At 51.8% G+C, this 19,708-nt stretch overlaps 5 protein-coding genes across 5 annotated transcripts; 1 reads left to right on the top strand and 4 right to left on the bottom strand.

The window, feature by feature from the left end:
• Positions 1–7,101: 7,101 nt before the first annotated feature.
• UCRPA7_8416 (putative fungal specific transcription factor protein) lies at positions 7,102–8,091 on the bottom strand (the record flags this gene model as incomplete). Its single annotated transcript, XM_007920929.1, has 1 exon — positions 7,102–8,091. One exon carries the CDS (start codon positions 8,089–8,091, stop codon positions 7,102–7,104), a length of 990 nt encoding a protein of 329 aa, XP_007919120.1.
• A 645-nt stretch (positions 8,092–8,736) lies between these two features.
• UCRPA7_8415 (putative kar3 protein) lies at positions 8,737–10,831 on the bottom strand (the record flags this gene model as incomplete). The annotated part of the gene is made up of 3 exons (XM_007920928.1): positions 8,737–8,790; positions 8,850–10,525; positions 10,585–10,831. 3 exons carry the CDS (start codon positions 10,829–10,831, stop codon positions 8,737–8,739), a joined length of 1,977 nt encoding a protein of 658 aa, XP_007919119.1.
• Positions 10,832–13,940: 3,109 nt separating this feature from the next.
• UCRPA7_8414 (putative acyltransferase-like protein) lies at positions 13,941–14,999 on the top strand (the record flags this gene model as incomplete). The annotated part of the gene is made up of 2 exons (XM_007920927.1): positions 13,941–13,971; positions 14,053–14,999. 2 exons carry the CDS (start codon positions 13,941–13,943, stop codon positions 14,997–14,999), a joined length of 978 nt encoding a protein of 325 aa, XP_007919118.1.
• Positions 15,000–15,373: 374 nt separating this feature from the next.
• UCRPA7_8413 (putative dihydroxy-acid dehydratase protein) lies at positions 15,374–17,247 on the bottom strand (the record flags this gene model as incomplete). Its single annotated transcript, XM_007920926.1, has 2 exons — positions 15,374–17,102; positions 17,168–17,247. 2 exons carry the CDS (start codon positions 17,245–17,247, stop codon positions 15,374–15,376), a joined length of 1,809 nt encoding a protein of 602 aa, XP_007919117.1.
• A 622-nt stretch (positions 17,248–17,869) lies between these two features.
• Positions 17,870–18,340, bottom strand: UCRPA7_8412 (putative atp-dependent clp protease proteolytic subunit protein; the record flags this gene model as incomplete). Its single annotated transcript, XM_007920925.1, has 1 exon — positions 17,870–18,340. The coding sequence occupies one exon, from the start codon at positions 18,338–18,340 to the stop codon at positions 17,870–17,872; it is 471 nt and encodes a 156-aa protein (XP_007919116.1).
• Positions 18,341–19,708: the final 1,368 nt, after the last annotated feature.

Genomic DNA, 19,708 nt, shown 5'->3' with positions numbered 1-19,708 from the left:
TTGAAAGCTCATGGCAGTTGCGTTCCAATTCATAGCGTATTTCATATTTATCAATTTGATTGACTGCTCATAACCCCACCTAGAACGAAGTAAAAAAGAATTGGCAGAACGAGAAACAAATAGAACTAGGGATGTAGTACAATCTCAAAGAATAATAAGGAACTCGGCTAATAAGCATGTTCAAGGTCCCATAGAAAAGGTAAACAGCTCCGGTTTCACATCAAACAACTCTTCATCGTCTTCATGATTGAATAGGCCATGCCACGTGGCTGTTAACTCCGGAGGTATGTTCATACTCCAGACCTGCGGTGCTTGAAGAATGAGCCGCATGAGGTGCCTTTTGCGGCCAGCTGCCCGATCATCAATGAAGGCATCACGTGCGTGCATAAGACGAAGGTTATTGAACAAGAGAAGATTCCCAGGGCGAAAGTCTATGGTGGTGGCTTGACGCATAGCAATGCGTTGCAATTCATCAAGTGCAGCTAGTTGTTGAGACGTGATAGGCGGCAAAGCTGCTGGCCGTGGGCGCCCAGGCGTGCCCGTGATGAATGCTCGGGAAAAGTTGGCCATTACTCCTGAGTTAGTGGGAGTTGGGAAGAGCAAAGGCCGTGTGACGCTTCCTTCATCAGAGGACGGGCTGCATGAGAGTGGTGAGCAGGTAGTCAAGAAATTGGGTCAGTCACATACTCCATCTGGACCCAGTCATCGATCAAAGTCGTGGCTAGGTCCGGTCGAGTGAGTACCATCTCGTTGAATACATTCTGGATGTCAGCGAGATAGAAGCGGCCACCTTCAACGCTTCGCGACAATGTATAAAGAGCCACGATGTCGCCTTTGTCAGTATGCATTGGCTGCTCGCATGTCAGGTGATTCTTCAAAAATGCGGTCTTTATTACGAACAATGGTTTTAGTTTGGTTCGCAAGATGGTGCAAGGCCCTGCCTTGACCGGGAGCAACCTCGGTGATGTGTTCTCCGTCTTATTAGCAGCAGCCAATCACAGAATAATTGAGATATACACACGAAGCACAGATTTAGAGCCGTCGGCATAACCAACCATGGCTCTTTTGTATCCAACGTAGCTAGTCAAGCCTGTGAATATGACTACATTCTGATACGGGCTATAATCATTAGGCCGTAGACCTCTTAGAAGGACATAACCATCCCCATCGCAGAGGAGGCTCTTAGCGTTGTTCAACTTGAGTGAGAGAGCTGAGAGAGGAAACGATTTAGGAGAGATCTGATTTAAGGCTAGGCCAGAATCTACAAACGCACAGGTCTGTGAGTCTCTCCATAGGTCTTGTTTCGGTGAGTGTAATTCAAGCTAACCTAGAAATATATGGAGGGCTCCTTCAATTTCATCAACATCTTTTCTATCAAGTTGCCAAACTTTGATTTCGTGCTCAGGGGCTCGAATGGGTGGCCCAGTGAGCCCTGAGAATTTCTTCGTTGCACCCACAGGATAGTAGTCTACCTCGATGAGGTCAGAGGTAGCGATTGGTGCCATGATACACTGCTCAATATTTAAGAGGAGACTGATTTGTGATAGTAATCCTGCGTAGGTCCTCTGGCGGCACGTTGCTAGGACATTTTCGCACCATCTCCTTTTTGTAGACAGTCCGCTCTTCTCACCTCCTAGTCGAATTTTGAGCCGCATCGCCCGTCCATATCGGCAAACGCCTCACACTTATGAGCCTCTGATACCCGGACCTACCTTCCCCAGCAAATAGGAGACGTCTCTCACCCAATAACACCGGAACCAGCCTTAAATGCAGTCTGCAGCCCGTTCGCCATCAAATGAGGCTTCTCAGACGAAGTTCATGATAGGTGGAACCCCGCTTTGTTGTGCAGCAACGATTGAAGCCGCGCAACCCGATCACTGGAGCATCGTTCTGGGCTAATGTGACGATTTGAGCCAATAATTCAAGGAGATGTAATTCCCACGTAAAGACTTCCCCAAGCCCATGACTTGGATTACGGCACCAGATAAGAACAGGGATTTCGATTGGTTAGCCGTGACTTGTTTCTGTACGAAAAGCTTCTAAGCGCGGGATGGTTGTGTGGGAGGTGCATTAGCAGGTATATAGGAGGTGTCGAATAGATTGCGAAATGTCTGGCACGATTGTCTCATCTGGGAAAATGTTGTCTTTCGCGATGCAAACTAGAGCTGGGATCATCGTTGAAGTTCCTTCAGGTAGTTGTATTGGGGAAGAACAGTGACGAAATCCACACCAATGGCGTTCCAGGAGGCTCTTGGGCGGCTTGGCACAAGTAATCTCCTGCTCAAGTTTAGGAGGGTCACACAACAGAGAAAATAAAAAAAAAAGAAGGGTGCATGTGGGGGTAAGCAAATACCTCGTTCGTCAAGAATTGCCCGGACTTTGTTAAGATACTCCACCGCCTTGGCGTCCACATTTGCTATACGCTGAGCCTCATTCTCATCCCAGTTGATGGAAAAGGGTATGTTTCCTTGAGATATTGTATGGAAATGTGCCAGTATGTTTTCTGCTGCTACCCTCCATTGGTCCATCATGGCAAAGCAGAGGTGAGGGAATGATTGACGAGGGTGCTGGAAACAAGTCAGTCTCTCGAAAGATGTCCCGAACACGTTGCAAGATAAGATTACCTTTTTAGAAAAAAGGTCAACCCGTTCTTTTTGATGCTCATAGATATATTCCAGGTTCCATAATATGATAAATGTTGTTAGGTAGATGATGTACCAATTCTCCCTTTTCCTACCAAGTATCTTTTTCTTGAGTTCGGATAAGAGCCTCTTACGCGCTTTGCCCATGATGCCCATCCAAATGGTGGCAATTTGTGCATCAAGCATAACTGGAGTAGGGCGTCGTCCGTAATGTCGCCACCCGGCAGGGTCAACAATCCGAGGTATGCCAAGACTTTCAGCTCGCCCATCATCAGGGATCTTTAGAGTCGTGGAACAAAGCTTAGCGAGAATACAGATGTCGAGAGCGTGATATAGCATCTCTGACTGTTTCTAGAATTAGTGAAAGGCTGTCGAGATCGCTTAATTTGGTGACTTACCCGATTCGCGTGTCTCCTAGCTTCTTTCAAGGTCAGTTTCACTAATTCATCTTGATTGATGTCTAGCTCTTCGAGGAACGAATCCCTGTTCTCATTGAAGTAAGTCTCCAATGCTTTCCTTGTTGGAGAGTAGTGGTTTTTGGCAATAGCATACGAAGGTATGCGGACAACCGACTGGCCATCATTCCACTTCCTTTCAGTGCCATCGCCTGGTAATGGCCTAAACTCCTGGCAAGTGATTTTAATCGTTTTGTTTCTCTTCATTGGAAAGTCTTGATACGCCAGTCCCGAGCTGTAAAATTCGATATGTACTTTGCTATTCGAAGTCCACTCTTTGATATCTCGGACTCCGTTAGGAAGACTTACCCAGCCTATAATTTGTTGGCTTTCTGCACCAAAGGGTGGCGAATCATTGAAACTTACCGGTTCGGAATAGGACCGCATCACTGATTCTTCCTCTGAAGCAAGGTGACCTCCATATTTTGGCTGTGGCCGCAACGAGAATGCAATTTCGACACGGTCTGTAGGCATCGTCTTCATCACATTCATCACACTAGGGTGCGTGTAAGCAACGAGGAAAGCATATGGCGAAAGATAGATCGACCCACTGATTCTCTCATCATTTGACACCGAATACAGGCCGACATCTTCCGCACTGCATTAATTTTGTTTTTCTGGGCACTGCTAAGTTTGCCTCTCTTCTTTGCACCAATATTCATGGTGCCAACATTGTCGTCCGCCTTGGGGCTGTAGTTCATATTTGCCATTGGAATGTCCACGACAACATAGTCCCGGTTGAAGGTAGCTGAGTTGGGTTCATTTTCAGGATCACAACACATTTCTGTGTTCAGAGTTGGCTGACAACAACTGCTAGATCCCTTGTCTGAGGATGCCGGTGTCATGACTTTCGGGAATGTTGCGTTGGAGGAAGTCGATGCGTTTCGAGGAGTGTGAAAGAGATTTTCGCGCGAAGGTACGGCACCATACTGGTTTTCTGGTTCAAATATGCTGCAAAGGGCATCGAGACTTGCGAAATCATTATTATTAGCCCCATTCGACGGGTTTGACATCCGCACAGTATTCTGGATATAGCTATTATCGTTTTCTATTATCCAGGTCCCGGCTTGGTTGAAGTCAATTTGGGGCAGGGTATTATCCTGGTCAGGAAATAGATTCTCGACCAAAGCTTCGCCATCTGGGTACGTCGAAAGTTCATGGAATCCGAAATTTGGGCCTAGGAAAACGTTTGGGTCTTGAAAATCGTCCACACTCTGAACGTTTCTTTGGTATTGTATATCTAGGCTTAGGTCATTTGTTGCGAGCGAATAATTGGCATCCGGTAAATAGCCAAGGTCGAAATCTAGGTTGAGATCTTGAGGGAGATTCTCTTCAAACCCGCCATTTTCAAATGGGAAGACATAATCCGCTTGGCCGGGCATAATGAAGAGGAACGATAAATCGGGATTCTTAGTAAGATAGCAAGGACCCCTGTGTTCCTGTCCGCATCCACTGACCAGTCAGTACTTGGGGATGATAGTGGCCCTGTGATGTGATAACGGTATCTGTGCACACGCCGAACGTATCTGCGGCACCTCTCTAAGACAGGGGTGTAGATGTGGGTGTGGGAGTTTCAAAAGAAGTTAGAGGGCATGGGCCGTCACAGAGTCAGCGGCAAAAGGTCTACGATCCCGTTGTGCAAGCGCTCGGTGTGAGCAGTATGGAGTTGTGCTGATGGAGTATAATCATGGAGACCGATGCTCTTCACCGTCTGATTGTCAAAGTTGCAACCAGGGATAGCATAGAAGAGGTGTTCTCTTTCTCGAAGCCGCAATGATTGTGATTGGTCAATCCAACCGGGTTCTCTGAGGTGTTCAACCGGAGAGTTTGAAAAAGTGACTGCCACGTGACGCCGCCCTGTTGTACGAAATCTGCCTTGCAGCACCGGGACTTCCACTTGACTTACCGAGTGTCCCTGAGCATAAACTCGTAATTGGAGTACATGTTTATTAGCCCCACCGACAAGGCATTATCTTCTACTTTTTTTGCTGGCTGTTCTGCGCCTGAGATGAACCTCTTATTACTAATTTCTACAACCTGACCCTACCCGGCCATTGTAATATTCAAGCATACCCGGCTATTTCGTTCTCATGAACCGGGAATTTTATCAGAGCCCAAAAACTGTGAGCCTCGCCCGTTGACCTTGTCTTTGAGCAATTGTGAAACCCTATAGGTATAAGTATGTTGAGATGGATCCTAATCATCGTGCCCTTATAATTGGGAGCTACATCTGAGCAAAGAAAGCACCCACTCCTCTTACAGGATACCATCAATGACACTGGTGAGAATTAGCACGGCGACTGCTAGACAGACGTCTTCAAAGTCTTCAAGGCGGCTGAGTGAGGAGAGACTGAGGCTCCGTGAGCTGAACAAATTTTGAAGTAAAAGTGCAACTCCTCTGACACCAAATATAGACGACAAAACCACTGGTGCTACATGCCCGTTAGACGAGTTCTTCCGAGGTGATGCTGCCCGAGACCCCTGGACGCCTCTGCAACTACCGCGGCCACCTCTATGGGCGGGGGTCGACCGATCTCGAGCCGGGCTCTTGAAACATCCAACGGAGTTGAGCGATAGAAGCAGAAAGCTGTACCAAAGCACATCTACCTGAAGTACAAACATGATTCTCCGAATCCCGCGCGTGAAACCTCGTAGGGTCAGAAACATATGGTTTGGATATCATAACATCTCCAGGGGACTTATATACGATGATATGCTGAATCTGTCTAAATTCGAGATCGTACATGTTCTTAAATGTTGAATTTTCATGTACTTATCATGTTTGTAATTATGTGTGATCTAGGTTTTAGACAACCAAGTGATGATCAAAGATTCGCCGTCGTTGAATAAATCTGTGTGAACGAACCCATAATATCACCAGTACCTCCTTACTAAAGATCCTATTTCTCATACAAGACTGCCATTATATGTATCTTCTTGAATGTATATCAATGATTGGCCAATCTTGGAATTGGCATCGTACGATACGGCGTATTCACCTGGATAGCATACAATCATCATGGCCGGACAAGATAGCAGCAGTGAAACACGTCTGGATCACTAGGCTTGATCTTGGGTGTGGGTATCTTCTCGATGACCTCAACATTAAAAGGTAGGCCGTCCACAGCAAATCGTGAGGTTGAGTAACTCAGCGAGATCCAGATTCCACCATGCGCCAAGCACCTATGCACTCCACGTGCCATACGTAACAGCGCCTCTCCCCCAGCACACGAGACCGCGTCGACCGTGCTCTTGTCAATGACGAGATCAAACTGCCGTGGTAGGCTTAGCTGCGTGACATCCGCAACCATATATGTCATCCGTACATCGCCAAACGCCCTTTGTTCAGCCTCCCGGCCGCGCTCGATAGCAAGAGGTTCATAGTCTACATTCGTCACGTTCAGAAACCCGCGTGAACGTAGATGAGTCTGGAGATCGCTTGTGCCAAAGCCCAAGTGTAATATCTGGGCGGATTTGGCAAGACCATTGAGGTAAGGCTCCAAGAGCGAGACAAAGGTTGTGGACGGTGTTAGCCACTCGAACGAAGTCTCGGTGGTGAAGCGTTCGTGCCAATATTGCTGCTTGTCGAAGTCCGCTGGCATTGTCTGTCCGAAGACTGAAGGGTGGATGGTTCTGACATTGTGTGTTCAAAATTTTGTTGAGTTAGAAAAACTCCCCGACCGAATACCCACAGCGCGGTCATGTTATCGGTGGGGCTACACTGTTGATGTCAACAAGCGGGCGAGGCGGCTCGACCTAGAGAGAAAACATTCTCGATGTCAATATTATAGGTAGTGTATCTATCAATGCTCATCTACTGATGCCATTGCCAGTCCTGAGAGGCTCTAGGGTAATACAGGTTTTCTCTTTCTCCAGGCGATGCTCCAGCGCCCACGAGGTTGATCCTAGAAAAGTGCGCCCAAAACGCCTGGATCAAAAAAAAAAAAACCGTCCAGACCCAAGTTACTGCATAGTGTTATGCCAGTGCACTTCAATGGTCATGCTTAGACGGCCTCCCAATCCATTGCATCCACCATGAACTCCCACTGTTGCTCCTCAGAACCCCAATCCATGGGCACTGCGTCGCCCGCCTTGGCAGCAGCCTGTTGCTCCTCGAGGACATGTCGCTCAGCAACTGCAAAGGCCCTATCGAAGCCCTCGAATATGGACTCCAGAATTCGCTCGAGATCATAGCTCTCTAGCGGCGTGGCCGCCTTACCGTTCGCCAGCTGAGGAGTATTGCTGCCGCCGCCACTGCTGCCGTTCACAGCACTTGCGTCCTCGACGTCGTCCACGTTCTTCCACCTGTTGCGTAAGTCCTTAGCTCGGCCGAGCTGCCTGCGGACCTCGCCCGTGCCCAGCGCCTCGTGCAGCGGGTTCTCGGCATTGTCGAGCGCCTCGAGCACGTTCGCGTGGTACCTGTGATTGCTGCTGCCGCCGCCGCCGCCGTTCTTCCACGGCGACGGCTCGCTCCTCCTGCTGGTGCCGTTGATGTTGCCACGGAGAACGCCGTAGTTGCGAATGTCCTGCTGCCTCTGCTCCTCGAGCATCATGCGCAGATGCCGCTCTGCAAAGTCTCGCGAGACGGTGATGCCAAAGACGCCGAGGAGATGCACCAGCGCGCGCTCCAGCAGCATGTAGTATTCGAAGAAGTCGAGCTTGAACATCAGCTCTGCCTCGCCCCGGTGCGCAATGTCGACGTCGGTGGGATAGTCCAGGCGGAGGGTGGCTTGTCGGTAGCCGTGGGCGAGGTACGGCAGCTTCCACTTCAGTCGGCGGACGATCTTCGCATAGCGCATGAGCTCCGCGGCTGGGCCGGGAGAACGGGAGCCATTCGTGTAGGCAGCGGCGCCATTGGCATGTCCCGAGGCCGTGGCGCCTGCAGCGGTGGCGGAAGAGAGCGCCGAGGAGGGAGCGGCCGTGGTAGAGAGGCGGCCGGAGGTGGGAACGGAGCTTGACCTAGGCGCCCATCGAGAGTTGGCGAGGCCGGGCATTGTGGATATCGCGTCGGGCTTTAGCTGCTACTGCTCGTTTGTTGGGCAACCCCGGAGGCTCTTGGTCGCATTTGGAAAACATCAAAAGAGAACGAGATACTGAACAGTCAAGGCATGAGATTAAGAGGAGGGCGATCAAATGAAATGCGAAACAATCATCCGAAGTTGTTCATGTTGTTGGTGTTTAGGATCCATGTGAAGTGCCTGTGTTGGCGCTAAATGGAGGCTTAGAGCTGCTAGAAGGCCGGGGTAGGTGGCCCCGGGGCTGCCAACATCAAAGGTCCTCGTTGCTTCCCGAGGCAAACGCCATCTGCCTTACATTTGAGGATACATCGCAGCTTCCCTCGTTCATCGTTTAGCAACCAAAATATCGAGATGATTTATATTGATTTGTGTCTGCCTGTACAGATACTAAATAGAGCCCGACAGACGCGGGCTCATCATGTAAACTCCAACAGTAGTTATGTAGCAGTAGCATCATGCTCATCATGCCTATTCTACTACCAAACAGAGACGCCATCCAAAACGCCAAATGTGTACCAGAACCGTATAAGACAATATTTGCGGTATCATCTTCAAAGCACGCCGTACATTGATTGAAGCATTGCAACGCAAACCTCGTCCGACCGCTCATGAGTCACTAACTCAATCCTTCAACTTCTTCGTCGACTTTGCTGTCCCAATATGGGTATTGTGAACCTATAAGGTTTCTAGTTAGGATTTCATTTCCCGTGTTAATGCGATCGAGCAGAACTTACCTTTGTGGCGAACCGCAAGCTGGTCAAGGTCTCCTTTAGATGGGCCTCTAGCGGGCTGACCATGACAAACATGAGGGTCTTGGAGTTGCCACCCAGAGAGTACTGAAGCAGGTACGTCAACTTTGAGTTGCGGTAAGGAATGTGACCTGAGCCCCTGCCGAGGGCTTCAATCACATCACCAAGGCATGTCAGACTCTTGTTGATGCTCTGGGTTTCCTTCATGCGCTCGCCCTCAGCCTGGGAGTGTTTCAACCGTTCCGAACCGGCAAGATCCACCAGATTCAGCGTACCCTCGCAGCGCTCATGTGTAGCACTGTTCTCACCCACGAGCTTGAGGATGAAGACGCTATGCGACCGTGATGACCGTTCGTTCGCTTTGGTGGCGGCGACAGACCGATTGTTCTGGGCCTGTTGAAGCATTGTCTCCACGGTGTGGGCCGAGTCGAGGATGACACTCTTGCAGTTAATAACGGTAGTTGACTTCCGAGCCTCGTCGTGGCGGATCTCGAGCTTCTTCTTTGCATCAACATCTCTCGCAGGGGTGAGTAGGTCGTGGAGCTCTTCATTGTACACCTCGACGAAGCTGCCCTCCATCGTGTAGGTCCAGGACTTCTCCTTCAGCTTGGTTACTGTCTCGTAGATCATCTGCGTCGCGCGAGGGATCATTCCATCGGGCGAGGACATGGTAAATGTCTTGCCCGAGCCTGTTTGGCCGTAGCAGAAGATGCACACGTTGTACCCATCAAGGGCACTTTGGACGAGCTGCGAAATTTCCCCAAACACCTCTTCATTCTGCACATTCGGAGCAAAAACCCGGTCAAACTCGAAGGGGAATGGTTTGCGGGAAACAACTCCAAGGCTGGTCTTCTCCTCCGGGCCCATGATGTCAATCTGAGCTGACGTCTTCTCATCTGGAAACATAATTCTTGCTTCCTCGCCCTCGGATGAGCCAAGAGCCGGGCGAACACGGCACATAACCCTGATATTGCCCTTGAGCTCTTGATATTTGTTGAAGAGAGCTCGCCGCTCGGTCTCCTCCTTGATGAGCTTCTGCCGCGCCTCCTCAGCAGCATGGACAGCATCCTGCATCCTAGCCTCCATGTCGGCATAGGAGTCAGATTGGGCCTTGCTGTCTGATTCGAGAAACTCGACCTTTGCCTTTGATGCGCGCAAGCGATCTTCCAGCTCCATGTTCAATGTTGTGATTTCAGCAATCCGCTTCTGCAAGCTATTCTTCAACGTGTGTTCGCGGTCAAGATCACCCTTGAGGTCTTCCATCTGTGCTCTTAGCTGGTCCATTTCTCGATCTTTGGCCTGCAAAGCCACATTCAAGCCTTGTTGTTCGGAACCAAGCTTTGCTCTAAGCTCATCAACTTCCCTCGACCTCTGGCTCCGCTCATCCTCGACCTCGGCTCGATAATGCCGCTCCAATGCTTCGAGGGCCTCTCTGTGGTCACGCTGTTGTCGTTCCGTTTCATCCTTCAATTCTCTCCGGAGCTGATCGAGCTCGGTGCGATGATCCCGGGACTTGTCTTCAAGATCGAACCGGAACTGTCTCCTTTCTGTCTCAAGATTTAGGGTTAGTTGTTGAATCTGCATTTTCAACTCTGTCATTTCTGACTGCTGCATTGAATTTCTCTCGCTAAGCTGATCCCGTTCTCGTTCAAGATCGTTTGCTGGAAATAGTTAGTACTAACTGAACGGATTCCAAAGATTGATCCTGTATTGGGCCTACCTCTTGTCTTGGCTAGTCTGATCGCTTCATCCATGGCTGTCCTGTCAGAGAGAGATGTATTCATGACCTCCTTCATGACCTTGAACTGGGTATCGAGTTCGGAGAGGCGCTCGTCAACATCCCATGCTGTGAAGGTGCGTGTGTTAGACTCTTTGGTTAGGAATGACAGACTTATAGAAGGAGATTTGGTAGGAGATCTCGGGGTCTTGGCCGCTGACGCAAGCACGTCCCCAAACTCTTCCATCATTGCCAGAACATGTTGCGCAGTGTGAGGAGGAGTCCCCGGCCGAGCTACTGAGCCGGCCTGAGATTCCTTTGTACGGACAAGGGTTTGTGGTCCGTTCTCACTCCTGTTTCCATGTCTGAGGGTGACGTGCTCTAGGCGACCATTCGACGGGCGAGAATGGGCCGTTGTACGATCTTGAGAGTTTGAAACCACTTGATTTCTTGTGGGGGATGTACTGGTCTGATTATCGTCTTTGATGTTCAACCCTTGCATCCAGACGCTGAGAGAAGAGTCCCTGCTTCTTGGTGCCAGGTGTTGAGAGTCTAGACTCTGTAAAGATGCAGCATTACGAAGCTTTCTAGAATGCAGAGAATGATGACTTGACTGGGTTGAATGGCGGAAAGAAGATGGTGGCATCATACAATTCTGCTGTCTCCCTGTTGTAGCTTCCTCGTCCGTCATATGATTGCCCATAGCGGTATTCGGTCGGGATCGAGTGGTATTTGAGCGACCTCGGATGCCGGTGGGCTGGTTGGACATCGAAGTTTTGGGTCGTGGGAATCCCATGGATGACGGCGGTCGACCCCCGTTCGGACCAACGCTTGTAGAGAAGCTGTTTGTGGACGCATGCCGGGAATGTGGAGCGGCAGTCGAAGGATGTTTCATCTGGGAAGAAGTCATGTTAGCAACAAGTTGTGATTGTATGATTTGATGAGATTTTTCGGAAATAGATAACGGCTTGTCGCGATTCGAGATGCGACGGCAGGAACACAACAAACTTTGACATGCGGTCCATAAGTCGCGATTGAGGTTCCATAGCAAAGGGCGTTTTTGCGAGCCCACAGGACGAACCGCTTCCAGGGCGATGGCTCGACCATTAGCGGCTGGAATTCGAGACTGCTTGAGCAAGAGGCCGAATCGTATGAAGGCGTAGAGCAGAAAGTTGCTGAAGGCGTTGTGTATGCGTCCATGATCGCTTCCGCCGGAAGCTTCTTGACCATGATAAGATGCAACATGTAAATTGAAACACAGCCGACAAGCCAACAATATGAGCGACCGACCACGGTATCTTTATGTACCATGATAAGAGCTATAGCATAGACACAAAACCAAGCCGGTCGAAGTGGCAGGCAATGTATGGAGTCAAACGTGAAATGGCAAGAACCTAAGAGGAAGACATGTGGCGCAAAGGAGGAAGCAACAAACAACCTACCATTGACTGAAGGGAAACGCCTTTGGCCATGGACTTTGGAGCTGGAGTAACGGCTGCAAGTGTCTTGTCCGGATATTCAAGAGCTCTGTCTTTGAGTAGCTTTCGTTTGGGTTCCGGTTGAGGCACTGTTCCACACGTCATGTCAGTAACCGTCGCCTTCGTTGTTCCCTTTTGAGACATTCTTGGGGTTCGCACATGATACTGGCTGCGGCCGTTTGAGGCCTGACTGAGACGGTGGGAGCATTGATGGTGGTGGCCTGGCGTTGCTCTGGGATTCGGTCATTTCGTGAAGACCAGTATTGACGCTGGTGGCAGCGGTAGGGTATCGACTTGGAGGACGCAGGCCAGACGCGCGGAAGCCCTGCTGTCGCGATGAGACTGTCAGCAAATGATCGTCCATACTCTGAAATAGTCGATGTCTCGAGACCACGAGACCCGGTGATTGGGGGCAATGCAAGAAGTTACACGTACCGCGTTCTCCGAATTGCTATCCATGCTAAGAATACGAAAGCGAGGAACGAGATGCAGAAGGAAATAACAAGCGAGGAGCGACGCTCCGGAGGGCGACGAGGCGGACAGAGGCACTATGAAGGCGTGTCTTGGGAGTTGAAGATGACTGAAATGTTAGATACTGTATGGCATTGGCGGCGAGGAAGGGAGTCGTAGTCCCAATCAGGCGTAGGTTGGATCGTTGTCGTGCATCATCGGGGAGCGGGTTTGTTTACTTTGCGACTTGTGCTTGTTTGGGCGTGGACTAAAGGACGCACGCACCACCACCGTATTCTTGTAAGTGGGTTACATAACACACACCCACCTGCACCTGCGTGGCAACCAACAGCAACCCGGCACAGGGCACAGGGCACAGGGGCCCGGGACACTCCACCTCCGCCTGTCATGTCCGGCGTTGTGGGGTCTTGAGAAGCCCGGAGCATACCGCACAGCACTGCTTCGCGAAGGCATTGATCTCCAGTGGCAGAGGTCGGTAGATACCTAATCATACCTACACAAATGCCGTGATCTTATGGCTGAACACTGAACTTCAGGGAATCTCGTCGCATTCTTAGATGATCATTCGCTATCTATCTTGGAGTTTGGAGTTCTTGAATAACTGTACAACCTATATTTAGTTCTACGTGGATAGTTCGACTGGAAACAAGCGCCGATCCATTAACATACAGTAGAAGCCAGGCATGTGAATCTTGGCTCTTCAGAATGGCAGAATGCAATTACAGGACGGACAGGTCCCTGAGGAGCAGAAGACGGCATCATGATGACACCCGGCTGCGTAAAGACATGAAGTGATGTGCCACACGATTGGGACGAATGCAGAGGAACACGCGAATCGCACAGTTACCGTATCGTGAAACGGGCTTGCTGACATAATTGCAGGTGCAGGTGTAGGTGCAGCTGCATGAAGTGTATTAGTACATTAGGAGGTAACGTTATCAAGGCGCAGCCTGACTCGCTGGGCTGCCCTGGGATTCTGTGGCTGAAGGATGCGCACTTACCCGCCACCAACCACATTTTCACATGCTTTCTGGCTGACTGCTGAGCCTGGCTGCCATACCTCGATACTTTTTTTTTGGCTGATGCTCTCTGGCCGCTTTGTGGTTGCTTTTGACAATTGGTCGTGCTGACATCTTCCAATTGTCGCAACATCAGTCAGTGAGGTATCTGCTGCTGGCCCACTTCACCTCACCTAACGCTCAGCAAACCGGTGGAGTGATTCTCCGGTTTTAAGGCTCACGACACAATCTTGGCCGCTGTGTTGTTCCTATCGCCTCCGACTTGCATGTTGAATGGCGTCGTCGTCCAGCCGTCTTTGTCCCTCTGATCCGATGTCTCCGTCACTCTGAAACCAACTGATCTTCAACCTCTTTTGTAACTCGATATCGTCGCATATTTGGTACTTACACGATGGAGAAGTTCTCCCAGTTCCGCGATAGAGGTCTGTCCATCTGTCCCCTCTGCTACCCGACGTATAGCTTCATCATGCATGATCAATGTGACTGACAAGGCAAACGAACAGGCTCCGGCATATCGCCGTTCATCCCCATCAAGACGCCGTCCTCCGCCCTCTCGAAGCTGCCGCACACCTTCCTCTTCCTCTTCCGCCTGCCCTTCTTCCTCACCTATGTGCTGGCCTACTTCCTCGTCCTGCACCACCTGCCCCTGCCGGTCGTCGCCCGCAAATTGCTCCTCTGGGGCATCATGGGCATCCCGGGCATCTGGTGGGTAGACCTGCAGATCGACGGCGTCAAGCGCGGCTCGCTGTCCCAACAGCCCCCGGAGCGCGTCCCCCACCCCCGGTCCGTCATCGCCGCCAGCTTCACCTCCCCCATCGACGCCCTCTACCTCGCCGCCATCTTCGACCCCGTCTTCACCGTCTCCTTCCCGGGCTCCCGCAAGGTCCAGCACATCTCGCTGCTGCGCGCCGTCCTGCTCGCCCTCAGCCCCGCGCAGTTCGCCCCCGCCCCGTCCTCCAACCTGACCGACCTCCGCGCCCTGCTCGACAAGTACCCGGACCGCGTGGTCGCCGTCTTCCCCGAGTGCGGCACCACCAACGGCAAGGGCGTCCTGCCCTTCAGCCCCAGCCTGCTGGCCGTGCCCGCGGACGTCAAGATCTTCCCCGTCAGCATGCGCTACACGCCGCCCGACATCACCACCCCCGTCCCCGGCGCGTACGGCAGCTTCCTGTGGAAGCTGCTCAGCCGCCCGACGCACTGCATCCGCGTCCGCATCGCCGAGGGCACGCTCAACACGTCCAAGGCGACGACGAACGGCGTCAGCGCGCACGTGGACCACGTGCCGAGCATCCTGGGCGCGGAGTCGGCGGGCTCGGACGTCACGGAGGAGGAGCAGCGCGTCCTGGACAGGATAGCGGAGGCGTTGGCCCGGCTGGGGAGAAACAAGAGGGTCGGCCTGACGCTGAAGGACAAGGCAGCGTTTGTCAAGGCGTGGAAGGGCAAGAAATAGATGGAAATTTCGTTGTCAGCCAGCGGGAAGATGTTTAGCTACGTTAACTGCAGAGTGGTGCAGGGCATTTCGAGGCGTATCAGCATTGCGCGGGTCAGGATCTATGTCTTTCAGGGCGGTTTGCGATGCGCGAAATTCATTCCTTCTGCTTTATTAGAGCAATCATCCCAGATTCACACAGGATCTCAACCAAAAAAAAAGGGGGGGTGGAATTGTATCCCAAGCGTAAGTCCTCGCAAGATGGCTTGCGATGAGTAAAGACTCTTTCAATATCAAATCGATTTGCATTGCGCCGTTTTCCGACCCAAGAACTTGAAAGAACAAACAGGTATATACAGTAGACCTCATCTTTCCACCGTGCCAATCCCAAACGCTTAAGCAATCGGGCCATCAGTCACGCAACCCTTGCTAGCGTTGCTGACCAGCGCAGCATATTTCCTTAGAGTGCCCTTCGTTGCTTTCGGCGGGGGCGCCTTCCATGCTTTCCTGCGGGTGTCCAGCTCCTCCTGTGATACCTCCAGATCAACGACACGCCTCTCGGCGTCAATGACGATGTGGTCACCATCCTTGACCAATGCGATCGGACCACCCTCCATGGCCTCGGGAACAACATGGCCGATCAGGAAACCGTGGCTGCCTCCAGAGAAACGCCCATCGGTCAGGAGAGCGACGTCCTTGCCTAGACCGGCTCCCATAATGGCCGAGCTGGGCTTCAACATCTCAGGCATGCCCGGACCGCCCTTGGGTCCCTCGTATCGGATGATGACGACGGTCTTCTCACCCTTCTTCAGTTCACCTTTCTCAAGCGAGGCGATGAAGTCATCTTCCTGGTCATAGACTCTCGCCTTGCCCTTGAAGACCAGACCCTCCTTACCAGTGATCTTGCCGACGGATCCACCTGGGGCCAACGAGCCACGGAGGATTTGGATGTGGCCGGTAGGCTTGAGAGGATTGCTCAGGGGGCGGAAGATGGGCTGGTCAGCTGGGAAGTCGTCGAACTTCTTGAGATTCTCCTTCATAGTCTTGCCAGTGGCGGTGATGCCCTCGCCCTTGATCAGACCCTCCTTGATGAGGAACTTGAGCAGCGCTGGGGTTCCGCCAATCTTGTACAAGTCCTCAAAGACATACTTGCCAGATGGCTTCAGGTCAGCTAATAGAGGGGTGCGGTCCGACACAGCCTGGAAGTCGTCGACAGTCAACTTGATACCGACAGCGTCCGCGATAGCAATCAGATGCAGCACGGCGTTGGTGCTTCCGCCTAGAATGCTGACGACGATCATGGCCTCCTCGAAAGCCTGGCGTGTCATGACGTCCCTGGGCTTGATGTCCTCCTTCAGGAGGTTCTTGATAGCATCTCCGACAGTGGCGCACTCCGCAAGCTTGGCGGCAGAGTCGGCGGGCGTGCTGCTGCTTCCAGGCAAGGTCATACCGAGAGTCTCAATAGCGCTGGCCATGGTGTTGGCAGTATACATTCCACCACAGGCGCCCTTGCCAGGGCAGGCATTCCGGATAATGTTGAAGCGCTCCTCCTCGGTGATCTCTCCGGAGATGTATTGTCCGTAAGCCTGGAAGGCAGAGACAATGTCAATCGACTCGCCCTTCGAGCTGCAGCCGGGTTTGATCGTTCCACCGTAGACCATGATGCTGGGGCGGTTGACACGGCCCATGGCGATCAGCACACCAGGCATGTTCTTGTCGCAACCAGGGATCGAGACATTGGCGTCGTACCATTGGCCGTTCATGACAGTCTCAATACTGTCGGCAATGATCTCTCTGCTCTGGAGCGAGAAGCGCATGCCCGTCGTACCCATGCTGATACCATCCGAGACACCAATGGTGTTGAAGCGGTATGGCACCAGGCCGGCCTTTGCCACGGACTTTTTGATCTCTGCAGACAGATCCATCAAGTGCATGTTGCATGGGTTGCCCTCAAACCAGACAGACGAAATGCCAACCTGCGCCTTGTTCATATCGTCCTCGGACAGACCAGTAGCGTAGAGCATGGCCTGCGAGGCACCCTGGGACTTGGGCTGCGTGATCTTGCCGGAGATTTTGTTCAGCTGTTCGTCGGCATAGCGTGCGGGCGTCGTAGAGAGGAGGCGTCTAGAGCAGTCATGCATGAGTCTTCGTGTTTTCAATTCGGGTCAATTGGGTTTATGAGCACATACGCATGACTCCTGGTGGCCAAGAAGCGGCCAGAGGCCAGGGCCCTCGGGGCTTTGACCCGGAGGAGGGTTGGGAAAGACATTATCTCGATGGGGGATGCACGACAGGACACTGATCAATTGACTGGATTATCGAATGGGGAATTGTGGTCGAGTCGCTACCTCCGCATCGCAACGAGGAGTTTGTTCGAGAGGAGTGTGACTCAGAGGGCGCAGGACGCCCGGGGCTTATTAGGTTTGTTTTCTTGTTTGGGTTCCAGATCACAGGGACAATCACAGGGACACACTCTAGAGAGCTGGAGTTGAGGAAAATTTGGGCGAAGTCGGCCGGCAAATTTCTTTGCTACAGCAGGGACTAAGCTAACAAGCTCTCCACACCCCACCATACCGCAGCTCCCCTCATGAAATAGGAGCTCTCTTATTGGCTGGCCGTTGCTCTCACACCGACTCGCTCAGGTCTATTAGTACACGCGCTGTCATCCCAAGCAAGTACCATGTCTCTTCCATCCGGATATATCGGAGAACATCTGCGCCGTCTATTTTCTTGTGTCGTCTAGTATTGACAATCTTCATCATTTTAAACCGATATAGTCGTATGAGAACAAAGAGCACGGAATTCCGACTTGCAAGTGAGCCCGCGAATCCCGTGGACTATGAGCGATTTAGACTCTTTGGCTGCCCTTCCTCCTTTTGATGCCCAGTCGGTCATGGCTTGAGACTTTTGGCATCCCCATTAGTGGATTTATCGTCGGAAGTAGGTCGCTTAAGTAGGATCTCATCGATAATGCCAGCTTCCTTCGCTTCCGGGGCGGTCAGATACTTGTCGCGTTCCATCATGTCGTTGACCGCCTGTAGGTCGTATTTCTCATAGCCGAACGATTCGTTTAGGTGCCGGCGCACAATGTCGTTCACTTGGCCCCGTATCCTCTGTATTTGATTTGCATAGATTAATATGTCCGACGCCTGTCCCTTCGTGCCGCCCAGCGGCTGGTGTATCATGACCGAACTGTGTGGTAGCGAATACCTCTTGCCCTTCTCGCCTCCGATGAGGAGAATAGCAGCCATTGAGGCAGCTGCACCGACGCAGACCGTCGATACGGGAGATTTGATATATGACATGGTGTCGTAGATGGCTAACCCGGAGCTGACCTCTCCGCCCGGCGAGTTGATGTACATCGTGATCGGCTTGTCGGGGTTGTCTGATTCAAGCCACAGCATCTGTGCCACAATGGCTGCGGAGACTGTATCGTCTATCGGGCCATTGAGGCATATTATTCGTTCCTAAGAGCTGTTAGATGCATCTCCGGGTTTGTTCGAGGAGGTTGGCGAACCTGTAGTAGTTTCGAGAAGATGTCGGCTGCTCCTCTGTCAGTTGAATGATCTCAGCGTGCGATTGAACCGAAACGAACATGTCCTCCAGCCTCCAGCCTGTTCCATTAGTACAATCGACCAAAGTCAAGATAAGCAAGGCGAAACGCACTGTTACTTCTGTGATGTACGGCATGGGTAGCGAGCTTGTGGGTGGTCTAGTGTTTGACGCAGGAGGGAATTGTGAGAACTGGCGCCTTGCCGGGGCTTCAATAGCGCGTAGAGCGCGCCACGCCGCCCTTTGACAATTCATGGCGAAGGATGACTTTGTTTCTGTTGTCAATGCCCAAGCGGCGAAGACAAGAGACGTTGCTGTGGCTAGGCCTGAGCTTGAGGGATGACGTTGAAAGCTTCCCAGGAGCTTGAGCTTTCGTGGGGTTCGGCCCAATTTGCCGGCGCCCCGTCGACGCTCTTTCTCGCTTAATCTGGCGCCGAGACCCTAGACACATCTGATTTTAGTGAGCCTCACAGAGCTTTTGCGTTCTTCACATTGCATATCCCAGCTATGAAGAGAATTGCAGCGCTGCGACGCGCATTCGGGGCCAGATACATTGAACATCTTCAATCCAGGGCCTATTCGGAGACAGCCACAAGTGGCGCTGGGGATAGCAATGGCGTACCGAATACACCATTGCCAAGCTCAACGGGGTTGAAGATCAATGAGCAAAGCAGAACAATTGACACACCTGCTGGGTCATTACCAATCTCACCTCTCATGGACCCATCCTGGCAGAAACAAACCAAGAAATCTAGTAAGCCCAAGTTGAGAGCGAACTCCATTTCAAAGAGCAGGTTCAGACGTCAGCTAGCAAGAAATCCATATGGTATGCGTCCAGTCCGCGGATTCCCATTGACCGGCGTACTAAAACCTATCACAGCTCAAGCCTTATCGACTCCGAGCCGCACTTGCGCCCTCACGGGTGCCGTTCTGCCGCGCTATTTCTTACAAGATTTCAGTCTTGTGCAGCACCCGGAGACCAAGGACCCGTGGTGGCTTCCAAGCAGTCTTGCGGCCGCCCGCTCTCAGCCAAATCACAGCAAGCCGCCTTCTGATGCTGTACCAGAGGAGCCACCGAGCTCAGCTGAAAACGTAGCAACAGCACCTAGTCCAAAAGAGGGTTCGACTCGTCCCCGCGGTCCTTCGGCCTACATTCTATCTCGGCAGGACCTTCTCAA

Source organism: Phaeoacremonium minimum (genome assembly GCF_000392275.1).
Source record: "Phaeoacremonium minimum UCRPA7 unplaced genomic scaffold PA7_03_scaffold_592, whole genome shotgun sequence".
Lineage (NCBI taxonomy): Eukaryota > Fungi > Ascomycota > Sordariomycetes > Togniniales > Togniniaceae > Phaeoacremonium > Phaeoacremonium minimum.
This window is presented reverse-complemented; position numbering and strand designations above follow the sequence as displayed.